At 50.5% G+C, this 13,573-nt stretch overlaps 1 protein-coding gene across 1 annotated transcript in view; it reads left to right on the top strand.

Moving 5' to 3' along the window:
* The first annotated feature begins 10,138 nt into the window (after positions 1-10,138).
* LOC113488028 (tetraspanin-15-like) overlaps positions 10,139-13,573 on the top strand; it is a 45,224-nt gene continuing 41,789 nt past the window's right edge. Inside the window, exon 1 of the mRNA XM_026863007.1 lies at positions 10,139-10,276. Within this exon, the coding sequence (XP_026718808.1) occupies positions 10,190-10,276 (87 nt within the window). The 5' untranslated portion in view covers positions 10,139-10,189. The remainder of the gene's footprint in view (positions 10,277-13,573) is intronic.

Here is a 13,573-nt window from a genome sequence, read left to right as displayed (position 1 = left end):
TTTTTTTAATTTTTTTTTTTTTTTTTTTTTTTACCTCTCTGCTGTTTCTTGAGCAGGTTTTGGTCTGTGACCACCAGCAAAAGCAACATTTTGGAGGTGGAATCAATGTTATCCATTTATTTGGCCAACAGAGATTCTCTTATTTCCTGATTTGTTTTTCTTTCCACTCCCACGCACACAGATGTTGTGACACATTTCTGGCTGTAAATCCTTTCTCTCTCTATCAAATCAGTGGATCCTTTTGCTACTTGGTGCAGAGAGGAGCTTTTGGGAGCTGGTGTCGCCTGACGTTAATGCTGACTTTTAACAGCGTGTATGGAGAGAAACAGCAACTTTTTGGCAGAACAGGATCGCACCAAGATTATGATCTTGAGACGAGGTGGTGGCAGAGATTTGGGGTCTGTGGGTAAAGTCTGGCTTATTTGATTTATAAGCATTCCACGTTTGTGACCTGTAACAAAATATATCGGCCCCGCTTGTGGCCGGGATCGTTTTTTATCGTGAGACGATGGCTCTTCTCTCCCTGGTGTGGTTGGGCAGGGTGATGAAGGCTGCAGTTGCAGAGGGTTAAGCTCGCGCTCGGACTGAAGTTTGGCTTTTGGCTCTTTGGGATGACTTAGCCGAGGGGCTGGCTTTCCCCCCGTTAGTCGTACCTGCTTGTGGTGCCCTTCAGATGCTCCTCCAAGGTGTGTTAAAGGATCTAGGGCTGCCAAGTGGGAGCTGAAGCTGGGAGGATTCTGTCCTGGGAGGGGTTTTTACACTTGTGTCTTGCGATGACTTGAGGCAAGAAAGCTTTTCAGTCCACCTAAGGAAGAAATCTGGGGGGAGAAGAGTCAGCAATGGGCTTGTTTCAGCTATTGCCTGATCCTGCTTTTGTTTTGAAGCTCCGTATCTGGTTCAGATCTGTTTTTCCTTGCTCTCCATCCTTATGGCTGAATTAACATCATCACCCTCGACATGGGGCCCAGCTCCAGAACATGGAAAAGACCTAAAAAGACTGTTGTTTTGCTTTTTTTTTTTTTAAGCTGTCGCAGTGGCGTTCTAGGTCTCAAGTGATGCTCACCAAGGAGATGGCTAAGCCTGGGAGAATTCTAGGTAGAGGGAGCAATTAAAGCAGAGCTGTGTTACTACAGGAACATAAATGAATTCCCTCTGTAGTTGTAGCCCACAGGGCTGTGCATCACCTCCGTGAAACACCCCACAGAGGAAAGCCCAGCCCTGAAGCCCTGGGCCTGCAGAAGACCATCACATGGGCAAATCACTGGGCTCCGCTCAACCCAACCTCCTGCTCCAACAGGTTTTTTTTCAAGACATTTTTATTTGAGGCACTTATCAAGCAGGAACAAGCTTTTCTGGGCATGCACAGGTAAGGGTTTTTACATTTCTCCTATAGTTTCTTGCTCTCCCTGTAGAGCATCCTCCACCATCAACGATGGCTTTGGGCAGCAAGTCCTTCTCGTAACGCTGGGCACTAACACGGAGCCGCCTGGATCCCTGATGTGCTCAGGAGGGTATTTTCCAGGTCCCTAATTTATTGAAGGCCTTGGGAATGAGACGGGTTGTATGGCTGGGCTGAGCAACGCTTACTGATTGTCAGGGATGCAAATCGGGCTTGTGTGGTTGGGGAAGAACCAGAAGCCGCTCTAGTGTTTGAGCCAGAGGTTCAAAATTGAAGGTTTTTACTGCACTAAAGGCTTTGGTTTTCTCTGTTGCCATGTGATGGGGTGTGTTGGTCGCAGGTTAGTGAGAAGGAGTTTGGAAAGAGCCTGGATGTCTCCTTACAAGCCGCAGCCTCGATTAATTTTCTCCAATTCCCAGGCTATACGTTAGCAGTTTCACCATGCGTTGAGCATCTGAGTTGAAAATCTCTCTGCAGTATCTGCCGTGACTTACCGCAGAAAGATGCAGCTCGCTCTGCGATGCCGGGTGACGTTGGATCTGTCCTACCCGGCGTGACGGGGCTCTCAGTCCTGCCGCAGAGTTTTCACTGGAAAATAAATGAGCGAATCTCACGAGGAACGTTTGCTGGGGATGAGATTAGGGCTGGTTGACTGCGGTGGCTCCCGTTCTGGGCAAATCGTAACAAGCTTGGGGACTTCCAAGAAGTTTTTGATTTAAAAAAAAAAAAAAAAATAGGCACAATTAAGGGGGGGGAAAGAAATGAGCAAGGAAAATCTATGCTCAGAATAATTTGTGGATAATTAAACCCATCTGACTCCCCTTGAGAGTGGAAGGGGAAGGTTGTTTTCTTCCCCAAGCAGCTGGATAATTTCTGCAGGCCCATGGCTTTATTATTGAGCATATTTAGCCAGGTATCTCATGGCAATGGATTAAATATCCACGGCAGAGACCAAATCTTAACACAGGAGTTCAAAACGGGTTTAACAGGAAAAGTTGCATCACCTCCATCCACACTTCCCAGGCAGAGACGTTGGTCTGGACCCCACACAGACCACGGGCCGGAGGTACAGAGGGCTTATTTTTAGGTTTTTAGTTATTTTTAGCGTTGGGAACCCATGTAATGAGTTTGTTATTTGCTGTGGGTTAATTAGTGCGGCGCTTTTTTTTTTAATGGAGAGAACTGCAGTGACTCAGTGTTTTGGAAAGAGTCTTTGGGGCTGTGTCTTCCCAGCGGGTTTTACCCAGCGCTGCAGGGAACGTAGCTTGTACAGAAAACGGAATCAGATTCCAGTTTCCCTGAGTTTTATGAACTAATAAATAATCTTTTTCTTAAAAAAAAAAAAAAAAAAAAAAGAGGCCAGGAAAAGGCAAAGCTGCCAACTATGAGCTACAACTTCATCTTCGTTTTGCAATTAGCTTCTCTACTGGCAAAACCTGATTTCTTGGGGCTCTAAGCCTGACAGTCTCTGTACCCCTTGGCACGCACTAGCCCAGATTACAAGTGGTATTTTGCTGAAGCAGTATCTGCCAGATGTCCCCCTGTCTCTGTGTGGGGTTTTTTTTTAACCCAACTGAGCTCTGTGTGTTCGCATCCACCTGCGGGGCTCCAGCACTGAGGCTCGGTAGAGCAAGCGGCCGGAAAAGAGACACCAAGGCAGTTAAAAAGTGGGAGAATAGGGGGAAAAAAAAAAAAGAAGCGATCCCAGTGAATGGGGCCTTTAGGAGCTACCGGGAGGGAGGCAGGAACGTGTGAACCTTGCAAATACCCCGCGCAGGCATTGCTGTCCCACCTTCTCCAACTAAATCGCAGGGCTTTGAGCTGCGGAGGCCGGGAGCGCCGGGCACTTCCCAAGGAGAAGAGAACACGGGTTTGGGGAGGGCCGGCTCTGTCCCACGCCATTAAAATCCCAGAATCATTCAGGTTGGAAAAGCCCCTCGGGATCAGCGAGTCCAACCCTCGGCCCGACTCCACAAAGCTCTCCCCTACCCCACATCCCCCACAGCTCATCCCAACGGCCCTGAAACCCCCCCAGGGATGGGGACTCCCCCCTCCCCGGGCAGCCTGTTCCACTCTCGGACCACTCTTGCTGGGAAACATTTTCTCCTCCTGCCCAGCCTGACCCTCCCCTGGGGCAGTTTCCAGCCGTTCCCTCTTGTCCTGTCCCTGATCCCCTGGGAGCAGAGCCCAGCCCCGGCCTCTCTGCAATGTCCTGTCAGGAGCTGCGGAGAGGGATGAGGGCTCCCCTCAGCCTCCTCCTCCTCACCCTGAACACCCCCAGCTCCTTCCCTGGCTCCTCACAGGATTTATTCTCCAGCCCCTCCCCAGCCTCGTTGCCCTCCTCTGCCCCCGCTCCAGCCCCTCTATATGCTCTCCAAATGATGCTCTGAAGACCGATGCTGACCCAGGAAGATGCTCGAGTGTGATCAAGCCGCAGGAGCGAGTGACTCCTCTTCTCCACATCACTTTTACCACCGGCCTGGGCACGGTGGCTGCGGCGTGACGCCAAGCCCGGCACCTCCCAAGCCCCGTTCCCCGTCCTCCTCATGTAATCAGTGTTTTGCAAATCAGAAAATTTCACATTAATGCTTTGGGTTTATTCCTGTTCATCATCTTCTGGCATTACTTGCTTATTATCTTAACTCCTCGGAGCGATTTCTCCTCCCACCCTCCCCGCTGCTCACTTTATTCTTTATAGCTGCCACACTCACCGTCGCAGCAAACCAGCTGCGCCGCGGTTTGCAGCACTACAGATTAACATTTCCCACTCTAATCAATGCCTGCCTGGGAGGAAAAAAAAAAAAAACCAAAAAAAACCCCAACCAGACAGGCCAAGTTGTCATTCGAGTAATGCAATTGCACTGCGGAAGGTCTTTTCATTTGCTGCTGTGTTTATTAAACCGGTTGGCGCTTTCAGCTGCTGCAGGAGCGGGGAACGGAGCCGAGGGAAGCGTGTAACGTGGGATCTGGTGCTTAAATATAGCTTGGACTTGGTGTGTAACACGTAGGATTTCATATGGAAGCTGGTATCTTGGTTTATTCGTGGCCCAGTAAAGAGATATGACTCCTGCGTGTGGCTTGAGCGCCGGGTGAGAAGTGTTCAGCTAATTTAATTTTTTTTGCCTGTGGGACAGATGGGAGAGTTGGAAAGACCTGGGAGAAGGAGAAGGCTGGGACTTGCTGTTGCCCATGGGAAAACTAACCCTGAGAATATACCCAGGGAGAAAAATCATGAGAAGTTAAGCCCCTGTGCTTTTAAATAAGGAATTCTCACTAGTTTTGCAACAACAGAACTGAAAGAGCACCGAAAGGCTGCAAAGGGGGTCAAATAAAGCCTTAGAAACCCCACATCGAAGATGAGCACGAGTATTTGCTAATGACCTTGCAGGGATGAGTAAAATTCCTGCTTTCTGCGGCCCCGGTATGACAGGGAGTAAAATCTAACTCCACACCCACAAAGGGGGTGACCTGGGGTTTAGCAGCCTGGAGGTGAGCCGGGACTTTTGCCGTTTAAACCCGTTTTACTGTTCACCTGCAAAACTTTTTCCCGCGGAGGATGTTCAGCGTGGCTTGCTTGCAAAAGGAGCGCAGCTGAGAGTGACAACAGCGCTGCTTTTCATGCCATTAAATGTAAAATCGGTTGGCAGGGACTATAATTTGGGTGCTTTCGCGTCTGTCTGAAGAAGGGTGGAGCGAGGCTGCGGCGTGCGGCTGCTTCCCTGGCTCGGAGAGGGTAGGATGGATCCCATCCCTGCAGCATGCCCACGTGAGCAGCCCTGAGCTTGCCTGGGCTGAAGCGTTAAACCTCACATTAGCACGTCTCAGTCCTAACTTGGTTCTAGGGATTTGCAGCAGGGTCCTGTGAAAAGCCTCACTCATTTACCCAACGGTCGCCATTCACGTGGCGAATCCAGACACCGAGGGAGCAAATACTACCTGTCCCCTTAGCCCCTCCAGCTGCAAGCTGGCCATTCTTATCCCATCTAAATGAGTTTGGGGGCTGCTAAGGAGGTTTTTTTTTTTTTTTGGCTGACCTAGGCCTGGGTAGAGTTAAGGCAGCACAGGCTGCCCGGCTTAGGCCAAGGGTTGGAGCTGGGCCCTGGTGAGGAACAGGCAGCGCGCAGCAGCCGCGTCCATCTAGCAGCTTAGCAAAATTGTTGCATGGATCTCTACCGTGCACCGAGCTCTAGTTTTTTGGCCATGAAACCCAGCCCAGAGGCTCCCCAAGCCCCTTTTTTTCCCCCCTCTGGCTGCTTGCACAGGGCTCATATCTCTCCTATATATTGGGACTCCCCCTGCACGGGGGCAGCGGGGTCCCCTCCTTATCCCAAAACACCAACAAAATCCTCCTTACGATCCTCTCTTGTGCTTCTGGGGGGGCAAAATTTCATCAGCAAAGTTGAGTGGCAGTCGGGTGCCTGGGCTCGTCGAGGTTGCCGTGCCAGTAATTTGCAATTAATATTCTGGGGAGCCCCGCTCGGGGGAAGAAGAAGCATCTTTATTGAAGGTGCTTGGTATGCCAGCTGCATGCAGAGCCGGCCGCAGCACCACCCAGGGCACGTTAATAGCGTGGCTTGGTCCCTTGGAGGGTTTAACCTGTTTTCCTGCAGGCTCAGTTTTTGGTTTTATTGGATTATTATAGGAAATGTTCTGCCCATAAAGTCTGGGGTGATCTGTGGGGTGGAAAGGGAATCCCCATCCTCGGGGTATTGGAGGGGGACAGGGCTCTGCTGGTGGGAAAATCTCCCTCCGGCAGCAGCGTTACCCCCCTCAAATGGCTTCAAAGCCCCAAATTTTGGCCAGTGGTTGACATCCAGCGGTTTGAATGGTCCCTGTTGGTCCTGAGCATTAAACAGTGGCTGAGTCATTTCTTTCTGCAGTTAATGATTGCCTGGGCCCGACGCTGCCAGAAGCGGTGTCGTGTTAATGATTAAAACCCGTAAATACGGGCTTGCTCATTCCACCCGTGTGAGGCCACTCTGTGACCTTCCCCCAGCTCCAGCCTGTTGCTGAGGGGGGGAAAAAAAAATATTCAGGAATAAATCCCATTCTGTCCCCATCACCCTTGCCCTCTTACTCTGTACGCTGAGAGCGTCGTGCTGGAGCGATGTTAAATAAAGTTTCAAGTTCTGTTTAAATTTGGACCGCAGAATTTATTCCGCTCGATGTTAAGCTTTTTAAAAGCTACGCCTGCCTCTCCCTTGTGTCCAGCAGGGCTTGTGCATTATCTGTCCATTACGGTAATGTTAGTATAAATAAACGGATGATTTAAGGTCGGCTCCTGTCTGCTCGTCCCTGAGTGCATCTCTACAGATGCAAGCAGCAAACTGCCGGAAGAGCACTTATTCTTTATCGTCTCTTTTGCAGAAGGGAAAGCGTGGTATAAAATTTTATTTGCTTAAGGAAAAAAAAAAAAAGTAAAATTTAAAGATCTCTGGATGTCAAGCGAAGGGGATTTTTTCCCCTTGCTAGGGAAAATGTTGCGTTCCTGCAGGTGCGCAACACGGGGGCGGGAGCTGGGAGAAGGACTCGCCGCTGCTTTTGCAAATGTGCTTTCATTCGAATGAAGGAATTTTTAAGGAGAATAAAAATAATTCCTGATTCACGCGTGGGGCTGCGGGGTCCCTGCACCAGCCATCCTCCTGGCCCGAGGTCCAAACGGCAGCGAAACTCGGCGTCGTGGAAAGCAAATCTCCCCTTTCCTGAGTGCGTTAATGGGGTCGTGTAGAAGGAGCCGGAGAGTTTTATTGCTGTTCCCATCCCCGCAGGCACAAATCTGGTTTTTTGGGGGGGAATGCGTTGTGCGGCATAATTAACCGCTTGCAGAATATCGGGTGTTAATTACTGTCAGATGGGGAACCGGTGCTGGGCGATGTGCTCGCGGTGTTCTGGCCTGATTTATGCTGCCCGAGGTTTGGGGTTTGCTCGTGGTTCAGTGGAGGAGGGGAGAGAGCCTGAAATTACTCCTAAACCCTAGGAGCAACCAAAGTTTTATGCTGAATCATTCTCTTCAATGTGGCTTCAAATTAACATGGAAATTTTAGGCAATGTTGAGCATTATCTGTGGACCTGATGGTTTAATTCTGCTGCTTTAGGCATCCTTTAGCAGTGTCGCAGCCTGGTTTTGTAGGGAAATACTGTTTCTCCCTTGTTCTTTCCCAGACTAAGCTGATTTCTGAATTAAAACAAAGAAAACATATTATATAAATAGGCGAATGCACAGAGGGTTAGTCACCAAGTGCCAAGATTTCCGTGTGCAACGAGTTAAAAATAAGCCCTGCGATCCCTTGTGCCGGTGCACGGTCAGACCTGATGGAAAGAGGTTGGAAAACCAAGAGAAGAGTCATGGGGGTGTTTTGCTGATGAAGGATACCAGTCAAGCTCGGACACCGGAGTGAGAAGAGTAGGTGTATTTTACTGGGGGTGACTGAATAATGTGAGTCACACAGAAAACACGCAGTAAGAGAAGATGGAACAACGCACTTAAAGCAAACAAACAGGAAAATTCAGGGTAATCATCCCCTCGTGACTCGGAGAGGGGGAATGAAGGAGGATCCATCCCCACTTGCACCCGTTCCCCCATCCCGACCCGCAGGCGCTGGGCAGCCCCGGGTGCAGGCAGGATGTGTTGAGCCTGTCCCGGCGAGTGGGAAATCCTCCGCGGCGCCTCCGGAGTCGCTGCCGGCGGGTCCGGCCTGAGGGACCAAGAACCAGCCGGGCAGAACAGCTGGCACCTTTGTTTGGGGCGGGAACCGCTGGTTTCACCCTCCTGTTGGATTCCGCCCAGAGCCTGGCCAGGGCTCGGCGCTGGGGGAAGGACCAAGGGAGTTTCTGACAAGGTTCTCAGCCTGGAACAAGGTAAACAAGGAGAGCTGGGTACATTCGGCATTTCACCCTCACCACGGATGATGTTCAGTCCAAGCTACATCTTTCATTAACGAGCATACACACTTCGTTAATGATTCCCTACTGCGTTAGCAGCTTCGGCTCAGGGCCTGTTGTTCAGGCTTCGACACTTCAGCACTTTTTCCATCGGCGTAGGTGGTTTGTTATAACCCAGCACACACCTGCTAGCGGGATGGTTATCAGTTATAAAATACACAGGATTCACCCAGAGGTCAGCTCTGGCTTGGGCCCGTTGTCCGAGCATTAGCACTTCAGGGGGCAAGTGGTGTTGGTTTGTTTTTTGTTTGTTTTTTTTTTAATTGACTGTTCTCCTGGCTTGCAGCATCCTTTGAAAAGGAAAGAAAGGGTAGAGGAAATATTTCATACATCTCCGCAGATGTCTCTTGCTCCGTGCTTTGTGTCGGGGTTTCTTACCTCGAGCAAAGGTTGGGAAAAGGAAATGCTCTGCGCTGGGGGTGCTATTGCCGTTTTCTTCCTTTGCGTGGGTGTTCACAGTTCTTCATTGTGTTGGCAAAAAGGAAGTCAACCAGGCTCCGAGACACTAAAAGTTCACTTTAGATAATTTATTTTTTTTTAAACGGGGAGAAAAGTTAACCGCTCTCTTTGCTTGTTCAGCCTGGTCACGGCTAGCTGTGGCTAAATCATGTCCAGAAATGTCATTTTTTTGGGGGGTCGTTTCACCCTGTTGTCATATTCTGGTGTAAAATCCTCAGCGCTTGGGCTCTGCTGCCCACTGAAAATTGTGTAACTCTCATCCCATCTCCGTGCTCACCCTGGCAGCTTATATACTAAGCGGGATATGATCTCTTCTGCTGCCCCGCGTTACGTTCGCTAAGAGCCGGGTTAATACACCTCCCACATCTTGGGGTGTAGCCCCAAGTCACTGTTATTTCTTCACACCTTGCTTTAAATTCTCCGTTTGGCCACCCCAGAGAGAAGCAGCATCTTCCTCCCAAGCGCCGGGGGTTTTGAAACATTTCCCAGGCCACAAGTCACATTGCGGACCGTGCCCCTTGTTCTTCCCACCTCTGATCTGCACCGAGGCAAGCTGCAGAAACAAAGGGTGCCCCTCTTTGCTGGGTGCCCCTCTTTGCTGGGTGCCCCTCTGAATCACTGGAGACCGACTGCAGACACAGCTTTTTCAAGCTTCACTTTTTGCTCTTTTCATCACTCATCACTTTTACGCTCTCTAGTACTCTGTGTGCCCATACAAACCCCTCCAGGAGCTGTGCGGTCTCCTGGTGACCGTTTCTTGCTCCCCACCCCTTTTCTTTCAAGCATTAAACCTCCCTGAGCCTGGGCGTAAAAATTTCTCTTTCCTTCTTCCTATTCATGCAAGCTCCGGGCAGCTCACGGGGGTGTTGCGAGGGAGGTGTTACACGCAGTAGCAAGCTAGGACAGGTAAATCTGGACATCGCCCTCCGGTCCTGGGCTCTGAGCAGCTGCCTGGGCGGCATCCGTCCCTTTTCTTGCTAGATTTTTGGGGTGCCGCTTCACCCTTTGCTGCTGCAGGAGGGCTCTTTCAGCACCCCGGCAAGGGCGGGAGACACCGCTTGCAACACGTGCGCTGTGTTTAAATTTGCTCGAGATCCCCCGTGCCCCGATTTTTGGACGAATTGGTGGAGCCAACCCACTTCAACAGCAGAGCTCGGTTGCTCTCGGCAGCCAGACCGCGGAACAGACGCAGCAAAGGGTTAACGCCGTCCGCTTGGGCCGCTGCCGCCTTCCCTGGGGTTGCTCTCTGCTCCTGCCAGGCGGAAGCCGGAGCGAGCAGTTGAAGTTCAAGGCTTGTTTGTGTCTGCATGTGTTGGCTGTGTCGGCTCGGCGGCGGAGGGCAAGAGCAGGCCGGAGCGGGGAGGGTCCGGCGAGCAGCGAGCTACAAGGATGGCTCAAGGCTCCGAGTGCCGGAATTCCCACCTCTATTACTACAGCATCAAATTTGCTTTGTCCACCTATGCCACCCTCTTCTCGGTAGGTGCTCCGGTTGCTTTTCTGTCCTTCCTGGCATTTTCCTCTCACCGTACCACCCTTGTGGGTGGGATTTGACTTTTCAATATCAGATTTCCCCTTCCAAGGCATCAGATCCTCGCGGCGAAACCTGAAGCACCTCGTGCTCGGCGCTCGCTGGGTCCAAAATGGGCAAACCCACGGGTTTCGGTGGGTTGAAAAGCCCCTCCTAGGGACTGCCCTTCCCCAGAGCTGCTCCTACAAATCCCTCGTGGCAGCAAGTCACGTCTTGAGGCATTTTGGAGTCTAAACATGGAAATTTAATGTTTTCACCCCGCAAGCACCCGTCGGGCTGCGTTGCCAGCCGCATCCCCCCTGCTGTTGCCTTTAAGTTGTTTGATAGGGACAAGGTATGAAAGCAGACATCGAGTGGCAGGTTTTTTAGCCAGGCTGGTTATTCTGAGAGGAAAAACCAAAGCTTGTTTTTAAGCAATGCTCGGAGCGAGGCTTTCCCGGCACCTGGGAGGTGCAAGCACGTGTCCGAGAAAGGGAGGGGGAAGGAAGAAATTCCCTGTCCCTTAGGGTCTGTGCATCCCCAGTAAACGGATGAGATAGGGAGTTTGCATCCTCCTGAGATTAATCTTGCATAATCCAGCCCGTATTTACAGATATTTCCTCCCGAGGTTTAAATAATCCTCTTTAACCCCACGCACGGCTGCCTGCTGGGCGGGTGTAGTGGTATGCGTATCTAATTGTATAGGTGTAATTGCAGAAATATCTGCGTGACTTCCCAGGCAGGCTGTGAATGATAAACGACGTTACAAGCAGAGCTTGAAAATGCTTTTTTAATTTTTATTTTTTTTAATTTTTTTTAAATGAATGAGATTGTTGGGAGGGCAGCACTCACTCTTGCTAGCCGGGGATAGCAAAGCCCGCTGTCTCACAGCGCGGAATGACTTGTGCCCACCCCAGGGCATGAATGAGAATAAGAAAAGAAGAGGGGTTTTGTACAATATCTCACTGATTTTCTCATGGCCTGATGGGTAGGAAAGCTCCCGAGGGGAAAGGAGACTCAAGCATCTCCCGGAGGGGTGGTCAGGACCCTCCCACTGCACCCAGTGAGATCAAACCCATCCAGATTTCTTAACCCGTTTGTGGCTGCGGTTTTTTTGGGTAAGGATGGTGCGATATCTTTGCTGGCCAAAAATCTGTGGGAGACCCTGAAGAGCTGAGTTTTGCTCGGTTTGAGGTTTCCCCCAACGCCTTTAAGCAACTGTAGGGATGGGGAGGAGGTGCAGGTCCTTTTCTCCCAATTAATCTGCAGTCAGGGCCACGCTTTGCAAATGTAGATTAATGAAGGCACGATCTCAATGCTGGATGCTTATTAATTGCGGGGGCATTTTGTGGGGGCTCAGTGGGGCATCCTGGCGAGTCGGCCAGCAAGAAGACACTCAAGAATAGCTGGAAAACAGCTTCAAAAAAGCCACTTTGGATCGCTCCGACCCAGCCTGCCTTCAACCCTGAGACGGTCCTGGCGTGGGGACGTTGGCCCCACTGAATCCGTGGGGATCACACGGCTCCTGCGAGCTTTTCAGCTGCCTGACCTACTTCTGGCCTCATTTGCACATGTCGTCGCCGTATTAATTCAACAGTGCTGCCGAACCCTTCAAAGCCTCATTAACCAGACCTGACGGGGACTGAGTTTCACTCGAGAAAAAGTGATTGTGTAGGAACCTCTCCCTCACGTTGCATGAAGGCTTCAAAAATTTAACACCCCCCTGGGTAAAAATTCAGTGAAATGAGACTCGAGTCGGTTCACCATGAAGGGTCAAGGAGGTTTGGGGTGAGATGCATCATGATTTTCTAGGGTTGCCCCAGCCTGCAGTGGATCTAGTGGCACTAGATCCTTTCCTGTAATGAGAGCACTCCTTTATAGGTAGGAAAATCAGTAAGTGGGTGTGGGATAAGCCAGAAAGGCTTCAAACCAAACGTGGAGCAGAGGACAGCGTGGTTCAAGTGCTGTGGGTTGGACCCAGGTGGTTTTATACAGGTAGATTTAATCCTCATTGTCGAGAACTCAGTGGAGCACAGATTTGCAGTTTTCTTTTCAAAAAGCGCTTCTTTCCTTTTCTTACTTTTCCCATAAAATTGAAAACTATTTTAATTGACCCTTATAAAAGCTTTTTTTTTTTTTTTTATATTCCTATGTACCGTCGGCAGTTGAGCATTATACGATGTATTTAATCGCTGTATTATTAATCCTGTGAGTCTGTCTTTTAATGACTAAAAGCAGTCAGCACTTCTTATAGTGCAGATTTTTTGTGATGTGCCTGCACGTTACGATAAAACCTTCTGAGGAGGAGCAGGAGTGCCCTGTCTGCTAATTTGAAAGCAGATGGGTCTTCAGAAGCGAGGAAGGACAATTTTGCTGTGAGCTGGGGATTTGAAAAACGCAGAGTTTTGCCCTCAGTTTTGAACCTCTGGTCACCTTGGCTGGGGGGTGAAGTGATGCCCCGTTCCCTTTGCTCCTCCCCAGACCAGTGCTCTGACTCACATAACGCGGCGGCTGGGGTCTGCGTGGGCTTGAAGCCACCGTCACCGTGACTTCTTGGTGTTCCCGAATGAGGAGAAATTACTGCCTCGCGTTAGCACGGCGTTGACTCATCCGATTAATGCCGTTCGCCCCGAAACGAGCCATGGCTGCTGCTCGGCCCTTGGCAGGCTTCAGGGTTGTGGTGTTGGGCCGTGTGAGCGTCCCCTTGGGTTCGTGGCACCTGTTTGCTCAGCGTCTGGCTGAGAGTAGCTCCTGTTACTTGGGTCTTTCGGGTCTTGGACGAGGAGAATGTGGCATCTCTTAGGTATTTAGTGGGAGTTTTAGAACAGGGTAGGGCTGACCGTGTCTCTTGTTAGCACTGGTAGGACTGTGCACGACTCCTGCTGCCCCTGTGCCAAAGCTAAGTCATGCAAGGATGGAGAAACAACCCCAAGCACCAGGGAGCCGGTGGCTCGAAGAGAGCTTGGCAACCTTCCTGTCTCACCCGTGGTTAGCTGCGAGCTCAAGCCACACGCAGGAGTCATATCTCTTTACTGGGCCACGAATAAACCAAGATACCAGCTTCCATATGAAATCCTACGTGTTACACACCAAGTCCAAGCTATATTTAAGCACCAGATCCCACGTTACACGCTTCCCTCGGCTCCGTTCCCCGCTCCTGCAGCAGCTGAAAGCGCCAACCGGTTTAATAAACACAGCAGCAAATGAAAAGACCTTCCGCAGTGCAATTGCATTACTCGAATGACAACTTGGCCTGTCTGGTTGGG

Source organism: Athene cunicularia, assembly GCF_003259725.1.
Source record: "Athene cunicularia isolate RWA chromosome 22 unlocalized genomic scaffold, athCun1 chr22_part1, whole genome shotgun sequence".
NCBI classification, from domain to species: domain Eukaryota; kingdom Metazoa; phylum Chordata; class Aves; order Strigiformes; family Strigidae; genus Athene; species Athene cunicularia.
Note: the sequence above shows the minus strand (reverse complement) of the source record. Positions and strands in the feature narration are given on the sequence as shown.